Below are 17789 nucleotides of genomic sequence, written 5' to 3'. Positions count from 1 at the left end.
ACTCCTGTACTTAGACACCCACCGCGCCATACAGGTTCAACTGGGGTTAGTCTAGTTTACTGCAAGCACGCCCTTGCCCCTGATCCTCTTACGGTGCTCTGAGCACTAGTGAACGGCTGCACTGCCTTCCTGACGCTGGTCCCTAGCCAGGTGGAGGGACTTGCCCCAGGGGCTGTAACGGGTCAGTGGAAGGACCAAGACCCGACTGTGTCCCCTGCTGGAACTTTCCACTCCCACAGTTCCTGCAGTGCTATAAGAAAAAAGAACTGGAGAGAAAACAAGCTGGTGTATGGTCTATGCCAGGCTTTCCTGACAGAGAAAACACAGTTCTAAGCTTCAAATGAGCACAATGATAAAATCCAAGTGAAAAAACAGAGGGAAGTGTGGGTACCCACACACTGCACTAAATATCGCTTGAATTCTCATTAAATCTACAAATACTTGTGCGCCTGTTATGTACCAAACCATCTTAAGTTTGTGAGTTGTTTTGACTATTTTAACAGAACTCGTGCTCAGGTATAAATAAAATTGAGATCTAAATTCAAATATAAATTAACATAGTATATATCTAGAATTCCTATCTAGACTACTTTGGGTTAAGAAACTTCTGATGGACTAAAACACAGACAAATAAACAAGAAAAGAAACATTTTAGTCTTTTCTCAGCATAGACAAACAAGAAAAGAGGCGTTTTAGTCTTTTCTCAGCACACTTACTCCCTAGAAAATTCACTCACTCAACAAACTACGGTTGTCAAGCTTGGCTCACCTCACACACCTTCCCAGACACACATTCATAGGAGAAAAATAGATCCCTTCCGTGTAAGCAAGCTTCTTTGAAAAGGCTCAAATTTCTCATTAAATCTGTAAGTTGCTTAAATTAAAATGTTTTAGGAACTGGAATGGGAAGCATGGTCTGGGCCAGGAATGTGACATATTTTGGAAAAAAAATAAAGTTCCAGAGCAAGTCACACTGTTAAGAATCATCATGTTGAACCTGTTTCCATTTTAACATATGTGCCCTCTCGGATTGAAATGGTTGATCCCATTTTTTAAAAAAATTTGAGCTTCAAAGCCATTTTCACTCCTAGGGAAGGGCAGCAAAACCACACTAAAGCAGGCATCGTGCACGGTGCAGAGAGCAGCAGAGCTGAAGGCCTGAGTTCAAGCCCCGGCTCCAAGACCAGATGTGGCCTCAGCCCGTTTCCCAACCCCAGAGTTCTGTTTCCTCCTTCTGAAAATGACCTGAACTCCCCACTCTCAGGTTTGCAGACACACCCATGAATCGACAGACGTGTGAGGAAGGGAGACAGGCTCAGGCCGGAGCCCAGGCGCAGCCTCGGCGCTCACTCCCGGCCGAGGGCCCATGCGGCCGAGGCAGCAACGGCAGACGAGACGCGCCTGCAGCGCCTCCTCAAGGGCCAGTCCTCTCCATCACTGTCTGCGTGAACCACAACTCTACTCACGAACCATGGGATCTGGGCCAGGGCAGAGAAAGAGGAAACACAAGGTGAACTGGGTTTCCTACAGGGCACTGGGGATACCAACTCAGTCTAAGCAAATACTTGAACCAGGAAGGCCCAGCCTCTTACAAACTGGGCTTAAACTTGTCCACCGGGGAAATGCTGTCTGTACTGACTGCTGGCATTGGTCACCTCACGGCACATGACGAAGAAGTTCCCAAGGATTCACAATTCACTAACTCAGAAGTAAAAACCAAAATTTAATGATGGCCAAAGGAGTGTAATTCCTTCAAAGAAAAAGGCTGTTTTAAAATTCTTGATTCTACTCAAAGAATATTTCTAATGTTAAATCTATGAGCAACCAATCTACCCCTTATTTTGAAAAAAGTTGCCCAACTTTTAATTGCAGGAAAAAGTAGTTCAGCTACTGTCTTATGTCTTAGGACCATTCTTTCTCCAAATACACATCTTGAACTCTGGTCGAGTTTCTGCCAAATCCAATGGGCCGTCCCCCACAGGTGCCCCCGACACAAGCCCAGGTCAGACAGAGTTGGGGTAGAATGTGGGTCTCCAGACGTCTCTCCATGGTCCAAAGACTCGCCAATGAAGCCACGGTTCTCGAGTGGTGCGCGGGTTCACCAGAGGTTAGGGGAGATTCGGACCTCCCCTCCCCCACCAGGCCACTTTCTAGAAAAGATTTTCTTCTTTTGCTTGCTTGTTTGTTCTAACCTGGGGGGTCAGAATGATAGTAGCATTTCCAGGTGAATTCACTTCCTTGTCAGAGTTTCCTAAACTCCTGAAATGACAGTTCCTTTCCATGGAAGTAGGAGAGAGCATTTCATGACCGTCATGCTTAGTGACCCGCCTTGGCTGCGACAGGTCATGGAGTAGCAAAGAGAAATTAGTGACCGAGTTCCTGTCAGACATCTTCTGTCTACTAGCTTATGTGAAAGCTCCCACAGCCCTCAGAGGGGAGCACTTTTGTCTTCATCCGACGGATGAGGAAACTGAAGCTCAGACAGACTAACAGATCTGCCCAGGTCACTCGGTGGAGATCCATCCGGATCGTGCTCCAGATCCCTGCACGGCCCAGCAGGGAAGGCAGCAGCAGCCCACGGGCACTGACTCCATCTGTAAGCCCACCGCAGGGAGATGTTTCACAATAAAATATTCCCTTTGCTAAAATAAAAAGCAGACCCTAAAAGAGTAAATTAGGGGGCTAATGTCCAAATGGAGTACTTCTGGTGATGGGTCAAATGCTTGATCTCACCTGGACAAAATCTTTACCAACAGAAAGCGGGTGGCAGTTAACACTGATGCATACAAATAAGACATATGTGCCTTACTGACAAGTTGCTAGGCAGGCCCAAAATGAAGATAAGACTTAAGAGCAAAATTTAGGGGCTGGCCCAGTGGCACAGCGGTTAAGTGCGCGCGCTCCGCTGCTGGCGGCCCGGATTCAGATCCTGGGCGCGCACCGACGGACCGCTTGTCAGGCCATGCTGTGGTGGTGTCCCACATAAAGTGGAGGAAGATGGGCACAGATGTTAGCCCAGGGCCAGTCTTCCTCAGCAAAAAGAGGAGGATTGGCATTGGATGTTAGCTCAGGGCTGATCTTCCTCACAAAAGAAAAGAAAATAAAATAGAAAGAATAAAAAAAATTAAGAGCAAAATTTAAAATATATACTACTTATTAGACTTGTTCTATTATAAATGCTAGTTATGATGATTCTGCAAATATAAAAAGGCATACAGAAAAGACCACCTGTAACTTGAATACAGAAATATCCACTATTAATATTTTGATATACTTTCCTTCTAATCTTTTTGTTATGCTTATAAACCTCTTGAACACCAAATGATGTGTTATGGACTAAATGTTTGTGTCCCCCCTCAAAACTCATGTTGCAATCTCATCCCCAGTGTGATGGTATCTGCAGGTAGGGCCTTTGGGAGGTGATGAGGTCATGAGGGTGGGGCCTTCACTAATGGGATTAGTGCCCTTATAAGAAGAGGTCCTCTTTCCATCATGTGAGGAGGACACAGTGAGAAGGCAGCCGTCTACAAGCTAGGAAGAGGGTCTTCATCAGAACTTGACCACGCTGGCACTACGATCTCAAACTTCCAGCTCCAGAACTGTGTGAGATAAATGTTGTTTAAGCCACCCAGTCTATGGTATTTTTGTTGGAGCAGCACAAATGGACTAAGATCTAGGGTATCATCAACAATTTTGTAACCTTTTCTAACTTAACACTATGCCAAGAACATTTCCCCATGTTATTATTCTTTTTCACACCATTTAGAAGACAGCGTTACAGTCTGTCAAAAGGATGCCTGATAATGTACAGATTTTCCCATACCAGTAGAACTGTCAATAGTTTTTTGGCTACTATAAATATTGCTGTGATGAACCCCCTTGTGCAAAATTTCTGCTAGCATTTCCTGCACAAGAAAGCCATGTCAGGTCCTGTGCTCTGTTACCCACGTGTCTGCAGAGCAGGGTCAGAGGGTGGGTAGCACAGTGTTGACAGCCCGGTGCACAGCACAGGACTGAGTCCACCCGGTTTTAAAGGAGAGACACCTGCTTTGTGGCAACAGGATCTCCAGAGAGAAGGAAAGCGGTGTTAGGTCACATGCTCCCGCACAGGTCCTGGCCACTGACCAAGCAGAACGATCAGAGGCCAGTGACCAGAAGGTGAGAGAGGCTGGAAATTTTGTCACATGAGAATTGTGTCACGAGACTGAGGCTGACCCAACAGAGAAGGAATGAAGACAACTGAGTTCTGGTGTGGGAGGCGGCAGCAGGGAGCGGTGGTCCACGGGGAGTCAGGTCCCAGCACGAGCGGGATGACCACGGACCAGGGGGTGAGGAGACTCGGGCACTGGGCAAGCGCTCCACCCCCATGCTCTTAAAGTGGGTCAGGAAGCAAGGCCTCAGACGGCCCAGCACTCAATGGGCAGTAAGTACACACGTGTCTTCAAATCCACCACCACTAACACTCTAAAAGACAAAACAAGACAAATCAAGGGATGATTAACCTGTTTTTTCCTGCCCGACGGTCCAATGATACAGAACTACAGGACTTACTCTTTTCTTTAATCAGAAGTTCCCTACAGCACGTGGCATCAGACTTGAGTTACCCACATGTCTTCAGGCAGTGCATTTGGGAGGAGCACAGTGTACCCCCTGTGGGCACACCAGCAGAGTCACATAGGGGAGTTACAACAATAGATACTGCAGCTATTATCTGGTAAATGCGGCTAGGATTATTGCTCAATCTCTTCCCAATGTTAAAAGTCGATTATTCCATAGAGAGGGTAAAAGAGGTGATTTCTGAACTTCTGAGTAGTACTTTGCAGCCAGAGTCAATTGATACCAATCATAAAGATTTAGCTAAGAGAAGATACAGATTTCTAGCTCCACTAAGGTGGGGCAGCCCCGTTCCCCCCAGGTCCTCACTTTTACTACTAAAAACCCCGCACATAACATGACAAACAACCAAAGATGAGTCAAAGGAAACAGCAGCAGCTGGGCTGCCTGGGGACCCTGGGACTTGAGGAATGACATAGCTTAGTTCCCTGGTTTCATTACCTTCCTCACACCCAGGACGGGGCACTGAAGAGGTCTCCAAGTGGGGCCCTCTGACAGGCACACAGAGAAAAAGCCCCAAGGAAAGCCTGTTCCTCCTGGCCAAAGGACTGGGGAGAGATGGTCTCACAACCAAAAACCTTTCTGGCAATACCTGCTCCACTGCAGCCAAACACCACACCCCATGATTTCAGTGTGGCCGAGCGGGGAGCTAATCTTCCACCCATCCTCAGCTCAGCGCAAGTGGCTGGTGCTCTGACTCCGCCACCAGGTGGTGTTGGCAAGCTAAGCGGGTTGCCGATCTCTCAGCCCCTGCCTGGCAGAAGCAAAGTGGACCCTATGGCCCTGCCAGTGAAGTGTTGGAGGGACTGCACCAGCAGCTTATCTTCTATTCACCAGCCAGTGGAAGTAGATGATGCCCCAATTCCCTGCAGGTGGCATTAGTGGGGCCCATCAGCACTAAGGAGAATGAAGGATAACTCCCACCCAGCATCAACGAGGGGAACAGGGTGGTGGGAGGGGGGGCTCACTGGCATTCCGTTCCCCCACCCAGAGGTGAACAGCGGGCAGAGAGAAGCTGAGCTCCAGCCCCCACTCTGCAGAAACACTGCCGTGTGAGTCAGTCCTCTACTGTTTCCCCTCTGCCAGGTGTCAGCAGGGGCCAGGGGAGTCGAGTGTACACCCCCAATCAGACACCATGAAGCAGTGCAAATCGGTGCCCCTCTTTTGCTAGGAAGTATAAGCAAGGCCGAGAGAATATGAACTTCCACCCCACCTGGCAGAAACAGGCAAAAATTCTAGAATTGAAAAATACATTTAAAAAAATAAACAAACAACTCACTGGATGGGCTCAGTAATAGAGTGTAAGTGACAAAGGACAGAATCAGTGGACATGAGGGCACATTGATAGAATTTACTCAGTCTGAACACAGAGAAAATATAATAAAAAATGAGTAGGGTCTCAGAGGCCTGTGAGACTACAACAAGAATTTTAACATTTTTATCATTGGAGTCACAAAACAGACAGGAAAAGACTGAAAAAGTATTCAAAGACATAATGGCTAAAAACTTCCCCAACTTGGCACAAAACATAAAACCACAATACAAGAAGCTGCGTGAACCTCAACAAGGATAAACCCAAAGAAATCCAAGACGCATCATAATTAAACTTCTGGAAACAAAAAGACAAAGAAAGAATCTTAAAAGCAGCCAGACAGAAATGACACATTGCTTACACAGAATAACAATTCGAACGACACCAGATTTCTCATCTGAAACCATGAAGGCCAGAAGGAAGTGGCATGTTTGCCAAGCACTGAAAAAAAAAAATGTGTCATCTGTGCATTCTATATCCAGTGAAAATATCCTTCTGGAAAGATATTCTCAGATGAAGGACAACTAACAGGACTATTGCTAGCAGGACTATCATTAAAGAATGACTAAAGAAAGGCCTCTAAACAGAAAGGAAATGATAACAGAAGGCTTAGAACTTTCAGAGGGGAGAGAATATAGAAGAGAGAAAAATATGGGAGTAACTATAATAAACTAGCCTACTTCTCTTGGGTTTCTTAAATTATATTTGATGGTTGAAGCAAAAAATACAACATCATCTGATAGGGTGCTCAATGTATATAGAGGAAATATTTAAGACAATTATGTTTGAAAAGCGGGGCAGATAAAGGACCTAAAGAGAAATCAAGTGTCTACACAGCAGCTGAAGTCATAAAACCTTGATACTGTTGATACTGGTAGGTTATTAAGTTACACTTGTATACTGTAATACCTAGAACAATCACTAAGGAAAATACACAGAGCAATGCACTTAAAAATACTATAAATAAATCAAGATGGAATCCTAAAAAGTGTTCAAATAACCCACAGTAAGGTTAAAAAAAAACAAACAGAGGAAACAGAGAAACACAGAAACAGAGGAAACAGGAAGATAACAAAATGGCAGACTTAAGCCCTAACATATCAATAATTATCTTAAATGTAAATGGTCTAAATAAGAATAGATAAAACAATATTATCTAAAGATATGCTGTATACAAAGAACTTACTTCAAATACAACACGTAGGCTGGAAGTGAAAGGATGGAAAGATATAACACATAAACATTAATACATTAATTTCTTTTACAAAAGCAGGAGTGGCTTTATTAATATCAGGTAAAGTAGACCTTACAGGAACAGTAAAAGGACCAATCCAACAGGAAGACGTAACAACTCCAAACACATAAACACCACACAACAGTGCCTCAAAATACATGAAGCAAAATCTGACAGATGGGAAAGGAGAAACAGACAAATCCACCACTACAGTTGGGGACACTTCCACACCACACTTCCAGCAATTGACAGAACTACTAGACAGAAAACCAGCAAGGATACAGGACAAGTGAACAACACAATCAACCAATAAGATCTAACTGACAAACACATAATGAACACTCCACCCAACAACAGCAGAACATAAATTGTTGTCAAGCACTCACGGATCATTCACCAAAATAGACCATATCCGGAGCCATAAAACAAACCTCAAGAAATTTAAAAGAATTGAAATCATACAGTGTATGTTCTCTGACCACAACGGAATCAAACAAGAAAACAATAACAGAAAGACAAGACAATCACCATACACTTGGAAAGGAAACAACACACTTCTGAACAATCTAGGGTCAAAGAGGAAGTCTCAAAGGAAATAAAAAGAAAAACACAAAGAACTCAATGAAAATGAACACACAATACACCACATGTGGGATGCAGCTGAAGCAGCAGTGAAGGGAAATTTATGGCACTAAACGCTTACAATAAAAGAGGAAAGGTCTCAAAACACTACCCTCAGTTCCTACCTTGAGAAACCAGAAAAAGAAAATAAACACGATGTAAACAGAAGGAAAGAAATGATAAACAATAGAATGGAAAACAGTACAGCCAAATCAATGAAACAAAGAGCTGGATTAAAAAAATAAAACTGATAAACCTCTACAAAGATTGATAAAGATAAGAAGTAAGAAAAAAAATCACCAATAGCAGGAATGAAACAGGCTATGGCAACAGATTCTGCATCAATTTAAAAGGATAATAAGGGAACAACATCGATACTTGATACATTCTTAAATTCAACAACTGAAAAGAAATGGACTAATCCTCGAAAAACACAAACCACGAAAACCCAACTAAGATGAAACAGACAACCTGAATAGTCCTATAAACACATAAGAAAATGAGTTTGTAATTTAAAAACACTCAAAAGAGAAATCTCCAGGTTCAGAGGGTTTCATTAGAGCATTCTACCAAATATTTACAGAAGAATGAATACCAATTTTATACAATCTCTTCCAGAAAAGAGAGGAGGAGGGAACACTTCCCAAATCACTGTTAAGGCCCTCATATCAAAACTAGACAGTCTTAAAAGAAAACAACAGATAAATACTTCTCATGAACTTAGGCACAAATATCCTCAACAAAATATCAGCAAATTCAATCCAGCAATGTATGAAAAGAATTATATACCCTGACCAAGTAGGATGTATCCCAGCCATGCAAGGCAGATTAACAATGAAAATTATTCAGTGAAATGCACCACAAGGCTAACATAAGTAAAAACATATGATGATACCAAATGATGCAGAATAACCATTTTATAAAATCCAACACCTATTTCATTTATGATAAAAACTCAGCAATCTAGGAATAAAGAGAAACTTTATCTTTTTCAAGAGCATCTACAAAATACCTACAGTTAACATCATATTTAATGGCTAAAGACTGAAAGCTTTCCCCCTAAGATTGGGGAAAAGGGCAAGAATGTCTGCTCTCAACACTCCTATTCAACATAGCGCTGAAGTTCTAGCCAGCATAAAAGGGCGAGAAAAAGAAATAAAATGCACACAAATCAGACAGGAACAAATAAAATTGTCTCTATTTGCCAATTACATGATCGTCTAGATAGGTCTCTCCCAAGAAACCTACAAAAAACTTCTATAATTAATGAGCTCAGGAAGGCTGCAGCATACAAGATCAACACACAAACATGAACTGCATTTCTATATACTAAAAACGAACACGTGGAAACTGAAATGGAAAATACAATACCATTCATAATTGCACCAAAGTAAATGAAATCTAACAAAACACGTACAAGATCTGTATGCTGAAAATTACAAAACCTAAAGACTTAAATACTTGAAGAGACAAACCTATTTACAGACTGGAAGTCTCAGCATAGCAAAGATGCAAAGTCTCCCCCAAACTGATCTATAGGTTTAATATAACGCCTATCAAAACCTCAGTAGGGTTTTTGGTAGGTACGGACAAGCTTATTCTAAAATTTATATGAAAAGGCACAAGACCTAGGCTGAAACAATTAAAAAAGAACAGAATCACTGAAGACTCACTCTACCCATTATTATGGCCCAGGATATAACGACAATAATCAAGGCAGCGTGGCACTGGCAGAGGGAGAGACACATAGTTCAATGGAACAAAAAAGAACCCAGAAATAGACCCACACAAACATGCCAACTGATTTTTGACAAAGGTGCAAAAGCAATTAGATGGAAAAAGGATAATCTTTTCAACAAATGGTACTGGAGCAACTGAGCACCTGTAGTCAAAAAAAATAAACACTGCTCTAAAGCTTACACCTTACACACAAATTAACTCAACACGCATCATAGATCCAAATGCAAAATGTAAAACTATAAGACTTTTAGGAAAAAGAAAAAACTAGACAAAAACCTTTGGGACCTAGGGCTTGGTGAAGAGTTCTTAGAGTGGACACCAAAAACAGGATGCATAAAAGGAAAAATTGATAAACTGACCTCCATCCAAGTTAAAATCTCTTAGTTCTATGAAGTTAAGACAATGAAAAGACAAGCTACAGATTAGGAGAAAATATTTGCAGATCACATATCTGACACAGGCGTTGAATCTAAAATATACAAAAGGTCTTGAAACTCAAAAGAATAAAAAAGCCAAACAGTCCAATTAGAAAATGAGCAAAAGAGATGAACAGCCATTTCACTGAGGAGGGTATACAGATGCAAATAAACACATGAAAAAATATTCAACATCATTAGGCTTGAAGGAAATGCACATTAAAACTACTATGAGATATTATTACACGTGTCAGAATGGCTAAAATAAAAAATAGTGATAACACCAAATACTGGCTAAGATGTGGAGAGACTGGATCTCTCATATACTGCTGATGGGAATATAAAATGGTACAGCCATCTGGCAAACGGTTCAGCAGTTTCTTAAAAAACTAAACTACCAAATGATCCAACAACTGCACTTCTGAGCATTTATCTCAGAGGAATGAAAACTCATGTTCACACAATAACCTGTACAGGACTGTTCACAGCAACAGTCCACTGATGGGAAGCTTCACCAGGAAGCCTGTGTCCTTGGCATTCAACTGGCAGCTGCCCGAAGACGTACCAGGGGACAATGTGTGACATGCAGTACAGGCTGGCAAACCCTCCCCAAGTGCTGGCTGTGCCAGGTCCCTGCCAGAACCTGCAAATAGTTAAACTGTGGTACATCCATACTGTGGAATACTACTCAGCAATAAAAACCAAGCAACCACTGATACACACAACATCTTGGGTGGATCTCAAGGGAGTTATTCTGAGTGAAAGAAGCCAACCTCAAAAGGTCACATATAGTAGGATTCTATTTATATAACATACTTGAAATGACAGAAGGATAGATACATAGAACAGACAGGTGGTTATCAGGGGTTCGGGAGCGGGAGGGAGGTGGCTGTGGCTATGGAAAGGAGCACAAGAAATCTCTGGGACGGAGCTGTTCTGTATCCTGACTGTGGTGGTGGTCACACAAACCTCACATTTGGTAAAACTGCACAGAATTAAACACGCACTCCCACGCACACAGAATGGAGTGCATGTGGAAATGGTGATCTCTGAATAAGGTCACTGGATTTTACCGACATCATTTGTCGGTTGTGATACTGTTCTATTATGCGAGACTTGGTCATTGTGGGAAACTTGGGTAAAGGGCATATAGGACCTCTCTGTATCATTTCTTCCCACTGCATGTGAATCTATAATTATCTCAAAATAAAAAGTTTTTTTCTAAAGATATAAAATTTAAAACTATCTAGATAGCTATCAATTACTAAATTCTGTTTGGAACCAATAAAGAAAATTTCCTTTTCTTTTTTGTCATTTTCTATTCCCACTCCTGAGTGTACCTGTTTCTCTTGGTGTCCAAGCTATGACCCTGGGGCTTGAAGACCAGAACTGTGAGTCTTCATCTTGGGGCAGCCTTGAGGAGCCTGAGGAAGCAAACCATGCCACCTTCTACTTTTTCAAAGCCAGCAGGGACCATGGAGTTTAAAGAGGTAAAACAAAACAGATACCCATATTTGCCTGGAGAATACAGTTGTCTACAAGTTCATTCGATGTTTAAGATGCTTACAAGATTTTAGGTTAATTACTTTCACTCTCCTAAATCAACAAAAGCAACCAAAGGAGTAAGTTCCATGGAAACGATGAGCTTTGAGTGGGAAAGGAAGGTCTGGCTTGCTAAAGTACACTGCACATCCCAGCTGCTGTATCTGCAAGGCTAGCCTGTCCAGTTAAACCAGAATGCCAGCCACAGATCTAACTTGACATTTTTCTAGTAGCCACACTTCAAAAGGTTAAAAGAAACAGGTAAAATTAATATTAAAAATGTATTTTATTTAATGGCCAACAAGCATATGAAAAGATGCTCAACATCACTAATCGTTAAGGACACAAATCAAAATACAATGAGATGTCACCTCACACCCATTAGGATGGTTACTATCAAAAATAAAACAAGTGTCAGTGAAGATGTGGAGAAACGGGTACCCTTGTGCACTGTTGGTGGGAATATAAAACAGGGCAGCCACTACAGAAAAACAGTATGAAGGTTCCTCAAAAATTTAAAATAGAACTACCACATGATCCAGCAATTCCACTTCTGGGTATTTATCCAAAAGAATGGAAAGTAGGATCTCGAAGAAGTATTTGCATACCCATATCCATAGTGACATTATTCACACTAGCGAAGAGATGGAAGCAACCCAAGTGTCCACTGATTGATGAACGGATAAATAAAACGTGGTCTATACACACAATGGAATATTATTCAGCCTTAAAAAGAAAAAAAATTCTGACACATGCGACAACATGGATGAACCTTGGGGACGTTATGCTAAGTGAAATGAGCCAGTAACAAAAGGACAAATATTGTATGATTTTGCTTACACGAAGTACCTACAATACTCAAAGTCACAGACGCAGATAAAATGGAGGTTGCTAGGAGCTGGAAGGAGGGGAAATGGGAGTTGTTGTTTAACGAGTAAGTTTCAGTTTTGCAAGATGAAAAAGTTCTGGGAATCGGTTGCACAACAATGTGAATATACTTAACACTACTGAAATGGTTAAGATGGTAAGTTTTATGAGTTTTTTACAATAAAAAAATATTTTATTTTACCCAATATACCCAAAATATCTCAACATATAATTAATATGAAAATGACTGAGATATTTTACATTCTTTTTTATGTACTAAGTCTTCAAACTCCAGTATGAATTGACACTGACAGCACAGCTCAATTTGGACAGTCCCATTTTAAATGCTCAATAGCCACATGTGGCTTCCCTCCTGGGCCTCTGCTGAACTTACCTGTCACCCCACATGACAAACCTTATAGCTAGATCCAAATAATTAAAAATACATGGGCGGGGGGCAGGGTCTTTTTCTTGCTACCAGACTTTTTTTGAAATCTTATTTGTCCTCAGTTAGCCCTATGGAAAGACTGATGGGGAGAGCTCCAATGACTGTGAACATCTGAGCAGCTCCTCTTTGTCAGGCCCTCGTTAGGATTTGCAGGACATCATGCCTTCCCTCAGAGAGCTCACAATCTAAGAGAGGTCAGACAGTTACCAACTACAAGAGGAGTACACACAAGACACTGAGGGATGCAAAGAACAACACATCCAACTCCCACCCCTGGATTCTGATGTGCCAGAGAGCAAGCATAAAGTTTAAGTCATTTATCAAAATGAAACGTGGGAGTTGTTAATTCACCCATATCCTCGCCTTTCCCAACTCTTATTTCCAATTGCACTGACTACACCTTCAAAGTACGAATTTGTACGGAATTTAGTACACAGTTTGTATTAAAAACACACATGGCATATGCACACTCACTAGAAAAGGCCCTCAGCAAATCAACACCTCCACCAGTGATTTTGATAAAAATAATCAGTCCTTCACTGACTAAGAGAGCATCGGTCAAGTTAATCCTCCCAGAGTGTAAGGACACTAAAATTCGGTAAAAGTGAAAAAACTATTCTCTCTCACAGACAAATATTCTTTGAACACATCTTCAGAAACATCTGCGATATGGGGGAAAACATGAAGATGCTTCTAGTACCAATATCTAACTGCTGTACATTCCAGACGAGAATCTACTTTCTCGTTAGAACAAAAATGCCAAGAACAGAACTGACAAATACACTGTTCTCTACCCAAAGTTGCGGAGCAGAAAACTATTCTGTGGATGAAGGAGCTCCCAGCTAAGGAGAACCTCTTTATAATCTCACATTCGTGTTGCACTGGTTGAAACCAATCATAAACACTTCTTTGTGAAAAATGTATTCTGCAATAAATTCTCAAAAGCTTCATTGAAGATCTTAATGGATACAGTTGAAAAAGGAATATTCAACATGGCCAAAGAGAAGACAACCAAAACTTATCAACTCAGCATATCTGAGCAGTCTTCAGGCCCTGAACTACTGTAAGAATAGCCAGGAAAAAAAGTCATGGACTACTAAGATTGTAAATTTTATTCCTCAATTTAATGAACTCACATATGACTAAATCCTCTCCCCCGCCCCCAATGATTTCCCCCTCTCCTCACCGCATTCATCCCCTCCCCAAGCAAATCTCCCAAGAACTTAATATACTGGAAACTTACCTTGGTGCATTAACTTCAGACAAACTCCTTATAACTTATCATTTAATCCTCTGCATTAAGCTCTAAGTTATCACACCAATCTACTGGAATGTAGTTAATACTATAAAATGACACCTCAGGATCCATTACTGTACTTCACAAGTATAACCATAACTTTGCTTGATAATTCAGATTGTGATCTCTAAAGCTCATCTCAGGTAACAGTGCTTACCTTATAATTAGCTCGCTAAATAGTATGTCACCAGAAAAAGCACTCATGCCTGTCCTTACATTAAAAAATACACTAACTCACCCACTATTACTGTGCATTAAGCCACCACGTGTAGCCTGATTTGTAGGTCTGCAGTGAAAAACTCTAATAGCTTCCAAAAGATCCTTAAAATACATAGATTTTTAAATATACACCTGATAAGACCCTGTTAACTCATTTGGTAAGCAAGAATGCTGTAGGTTCAGATACTCAGGAGCATTTTCACGGGCAGAAAAACATTTGCAAGCACCAAGAACTCCTAAGGCTCAAATGAGTTCAGGAGCTGCAGTAACAGCAAAAACTAAAGTAATAAAACTTCTAGCTCCCTTCCCTAAGGAGGGTCCTAATAAAGCATTTAGCAGGAGATGCAGAACCAACATGTAGAGCACTGGTGTTCTGCCATTTCTCAGGTGTGCTGAAACTGACAAGTAACCAACCCTGCAAGGTTCTAACTTTGTAACACGGGGGCAGACCTGCATGGTTTACATCCTTGAAGGCCATGTAGACAGAACCCTACAGTATTTGCAAATGCAAGATCTGTCATCATGTTCCAGCAGTCAAGTGTCTAGCCTGATGACTTTGTTTTAGCTAGACTTTGGCACGGAAAGTGTGATCTACACTTTAATAGAACCTATACTGGATTTCTTAATCAATAACGCTGCTGAATTACTTATATCTCGTTAATAGAGGAAGGGCAAATATGGAAAAATGGTAAATAAGATTCTGGTGAATCCTGATAAAGACATGACCCTTTTCCATAAGCGGGGAACAGTCATTTGAACCAATATAGTCTCACCCCCTACACCAGGGTCGGAGAACTGCTCAAAGGTCAAATCAGGCCTGCAGATGTTTGTATCTGGCTTGAACAGCGCTTTCAAAGTTCTAAATTAGTGCCAATGTTTAAACATCAGGATATCTGGCATCAAAATCTGCATTCTTGGATTATTTTGCACTATAGGAAAACCTACCACTCTGAGACCACACACCCTCCCAGCCACAATTGGGAGTAGCCCTAATGTAGATGGGGCAAATGCTCTCCAATGTGCCACGATCCCGCCCCCTAGGTCAGTTCCCTCCCTGATGGCATCGCCAGGCTTTTCTGGGCATTTGTGTTTACCACCTCTGGTTCAGACCCTAAAACTGTCTTTAATCCCTGAAACAAAAACCCACAGGCTAATCTTATCAGCACTATGTCCAAGCTCTCTGAGCAAACAAAATAAGCCCAAAGAAGAATCTGAGTAGAAAACAAACCATTTTCATGGCTCTATGTTGGCCCTGCCTATATGAACTAGCTCATTTTTTTAAACTGTCGTTTTTGCAAATGATTAACCTGTCTCATCTCTTTCTTTACACTTTTGGTTATGTTATTAAGCTATCTGCTGTAACTGACTGAGTCCCCCTCAAGAGGAATGTCATTAATAAGTAAGTCTTGGTGGCTAGAACAACTTGCCACGGTTACACACTTTCATGAAGGCAGTCAGGATTCCAGCTTTACTGCCCAAAAGGCCAATGCTTGGACCTCAACTCATCGCTGTCACAAAACTTGGTAACATTTCTCAAAAATGTTGGTTTGACGTATTATTTGAGATATCCTCCATTTCCATCAAGATGTGGAATCAATCCGTAAAAGGGTTCTAAAAAGGGGCTTTAAATCCTACACACAGCCTTAAACAGATAAACAACCGCACATCAACTGCCTCTTACCCGGGCAATGCTTACCCATTGCACTGAGATAATGGTTGAAGGCCTGGCAAGGAGGACTTGGGGTTTGTGTTGATTTGTCACAACTCATGGGTGCCGGGCTCCTGTCTGTGTCAAAAGAGAAATACCCACTGGAGGATCGAGACAGCAGGGAGGATCTTCTCACAAAGATGAAAAACGGGGATCTGGTAGCAAAAGGGCCAGGGCTGGCCGGTGGGGCCAGCGGGCCCTGAGGGCTGCCTTGGGGGCAGCGGTCCCCTTCGCCTTCAGGATTACCTTGCTGCTCTGTGTGTAGCGAGGTAGGGGCCCCAGGCCTGAGCTGAGGAGGCCTCTCAGCAGGCTGCAATTGTCCACCTTCTCTGTCACACTCAGAACTTACATCTGAAGGTTGCTTTGCCATCTGGCCTTTTTTTCTGCAAGTAAAATAAAAACTAAGATTATCTTCAGCAAAATAATAACGACAACGAATAAATAAATTAGCTAACTTCCCCCTATTCGTTGAAAGTTGTTCAAGTTAATACTAAATACTCTGTCATTACTTTGTATACTTCTCTGACAATCTTCCAAATAAGAATAAAAATACACCTAAAATAACAAAGGTATCATTATCTTTGTGGGGGAGGGGGGCTGAACTTCCTGCCACCAAACAAAACACAGAAACAACGTCAATTACTTGCGAACTAGCGCTCCAACACACACACACACTCTCTCTCTCTTTCTCTCTCTCAAGTCTTAGGAGAAGCAGCTCTTCTGAGGTCTATTCACATGTGCTCTCTGCTCAGGGCCAACTCGCGTAAGTCTGAAACTCCCAGCGGGCTCTGATTTCCCGGGATCAGAAGCCGCTCTGGAGCACAGGAGCGGGCGCAGATGCAGCGCTCGCAAGCGCCTGGCCGCGCTCCCCGCTCCGGCCCCATTGTTCTGCCGAAAGTGCTGAGGGCAGCAAGTCTGGGGAAGGTTTGGCAAGGGCCGTCAGTCGTAGTAAGTGCGTCACAATAGAGTTTGTAACTCAGAGCGCGGCTCGGCCCGGCTCCGGCGCTCTGCGCCCGCGGTCCCTCCCGCTCCCGGGCCGCGCGCCCCTCCTCCCGCGGGGGCCAGCGCGCCGCACCGAACCGGACAGAACTTCTCCAAAGTACACCCGCAGTTAGGCGCACACCTCCAAATGGGGAGGTCCCCGCAGCCGTCCCCTGGTGCCCCCTGCAAAGTCCACAAGTAACTCTGCACGCGAGGCGACACCCGGCGCGCGGCTCCTTCACCCCCAAGGCCCTCCCCGACTGGAGGCAATCAGGCCGAAACTCACGTCCGCCCCTTCCCTTCGGAGCGTCGAGTCCGGGCCTCGGCCCCGCGGCGTCCAGCCCGCGCCTTTCGCCGACCCGGAGCCCCGTGACTGTGGCCACGAAGGCAGCGCGGGAAACAAAGCCCGGGACTCGCGTTCAGAGCCCCCGGGACGGCACAGAGCCTGCAACTTGCCGCCGGGCAGCCGAGGGCTCCGCGCGCCGCGCCTCTGGCCCGCGCTGCCCCGGCCGCCGCCGCCGGGAACATCCTCCGCCTCCTCCCGCTCCTCCCCTCGCGCACTGCGCCCGCCGGCACCACCGACCTCCCCGCGCCGCTGGCGCCGGGTGCCCGCGCTCCCAATTGGCCCGCGTGCGGTCGCTCCGCGCCGCAGCCAATCGCCGGCGGCGGCGGGGGCGGCGCCTACGGGTCAGGCCGCCAAAGGCGAGGCGATTGTTGACAAACTCGCCTCCGAACGCGGCTCCGGCCCCGGCGGCGGCAGCCTCGGCGAGGGCTTCGCAGGCCTCGGGGAC

General features: G+C 43.6%; 1 protein-coding gene across 5 annotated transcripts in view; it reads right to left on the bottom strand.

Moving 5' to 3' along the window:
• BCL2L11 (BCL2 like 11) overlaps positions 1-17789 on the bottom strand; it is a 44942-nt gene that overhangs the window by 25724 nt on the left and 1429 nt on the right. For 2 of the 5 annotated variants that reach the window (XR_009217265.1, XM_058534593.1), the window contains exons 1-3: positions 17285-17526; positions 16264-16400; positions 16006-16095 (exon numbers count right to left, since the gene is read on the bottom strand). Coding sequence is in view for 4 of the 5 variants with exons in the window: in XM_058534593.1 (XP_058390576.1) it covers positions 16006-16095; positions 16264-16400; positions 17285-17526 (469 nt within the window). In the remaining variant the exon portion in view is untranslated. Of the gene's footprint in view, positions 1-3149; positions 4464-16005; positions 16401-17284; positions 17527-17789 lie in introns of those variants that run through there. The other 3 variants (XM_058534595.1, XM_058534594.1, XM_058534596.1) reach the window with 3 other exon arrangements.

Source organism: Diceros bicornis, chromosome 40, assembly GCF_020826845.1.
Source record: "Diceros bicornis minor isolate mBicDic1 chromosome 40, mDicBic1.mat.cur, whole genome shotgun sequence".
Taxonomy (NCBI): domain Eukaryota; kingdom Metazoa; phylum Chordata; class Mammalia; order Perissodactyla; family Rhinocerotidae; genus Diceros; species Diceros bicornis.
The sequence above is the reverse complement of the archived record's forward strand: the minus strand, read 5'-3'. Positions and strand labels throughout refer to the sequence as shown.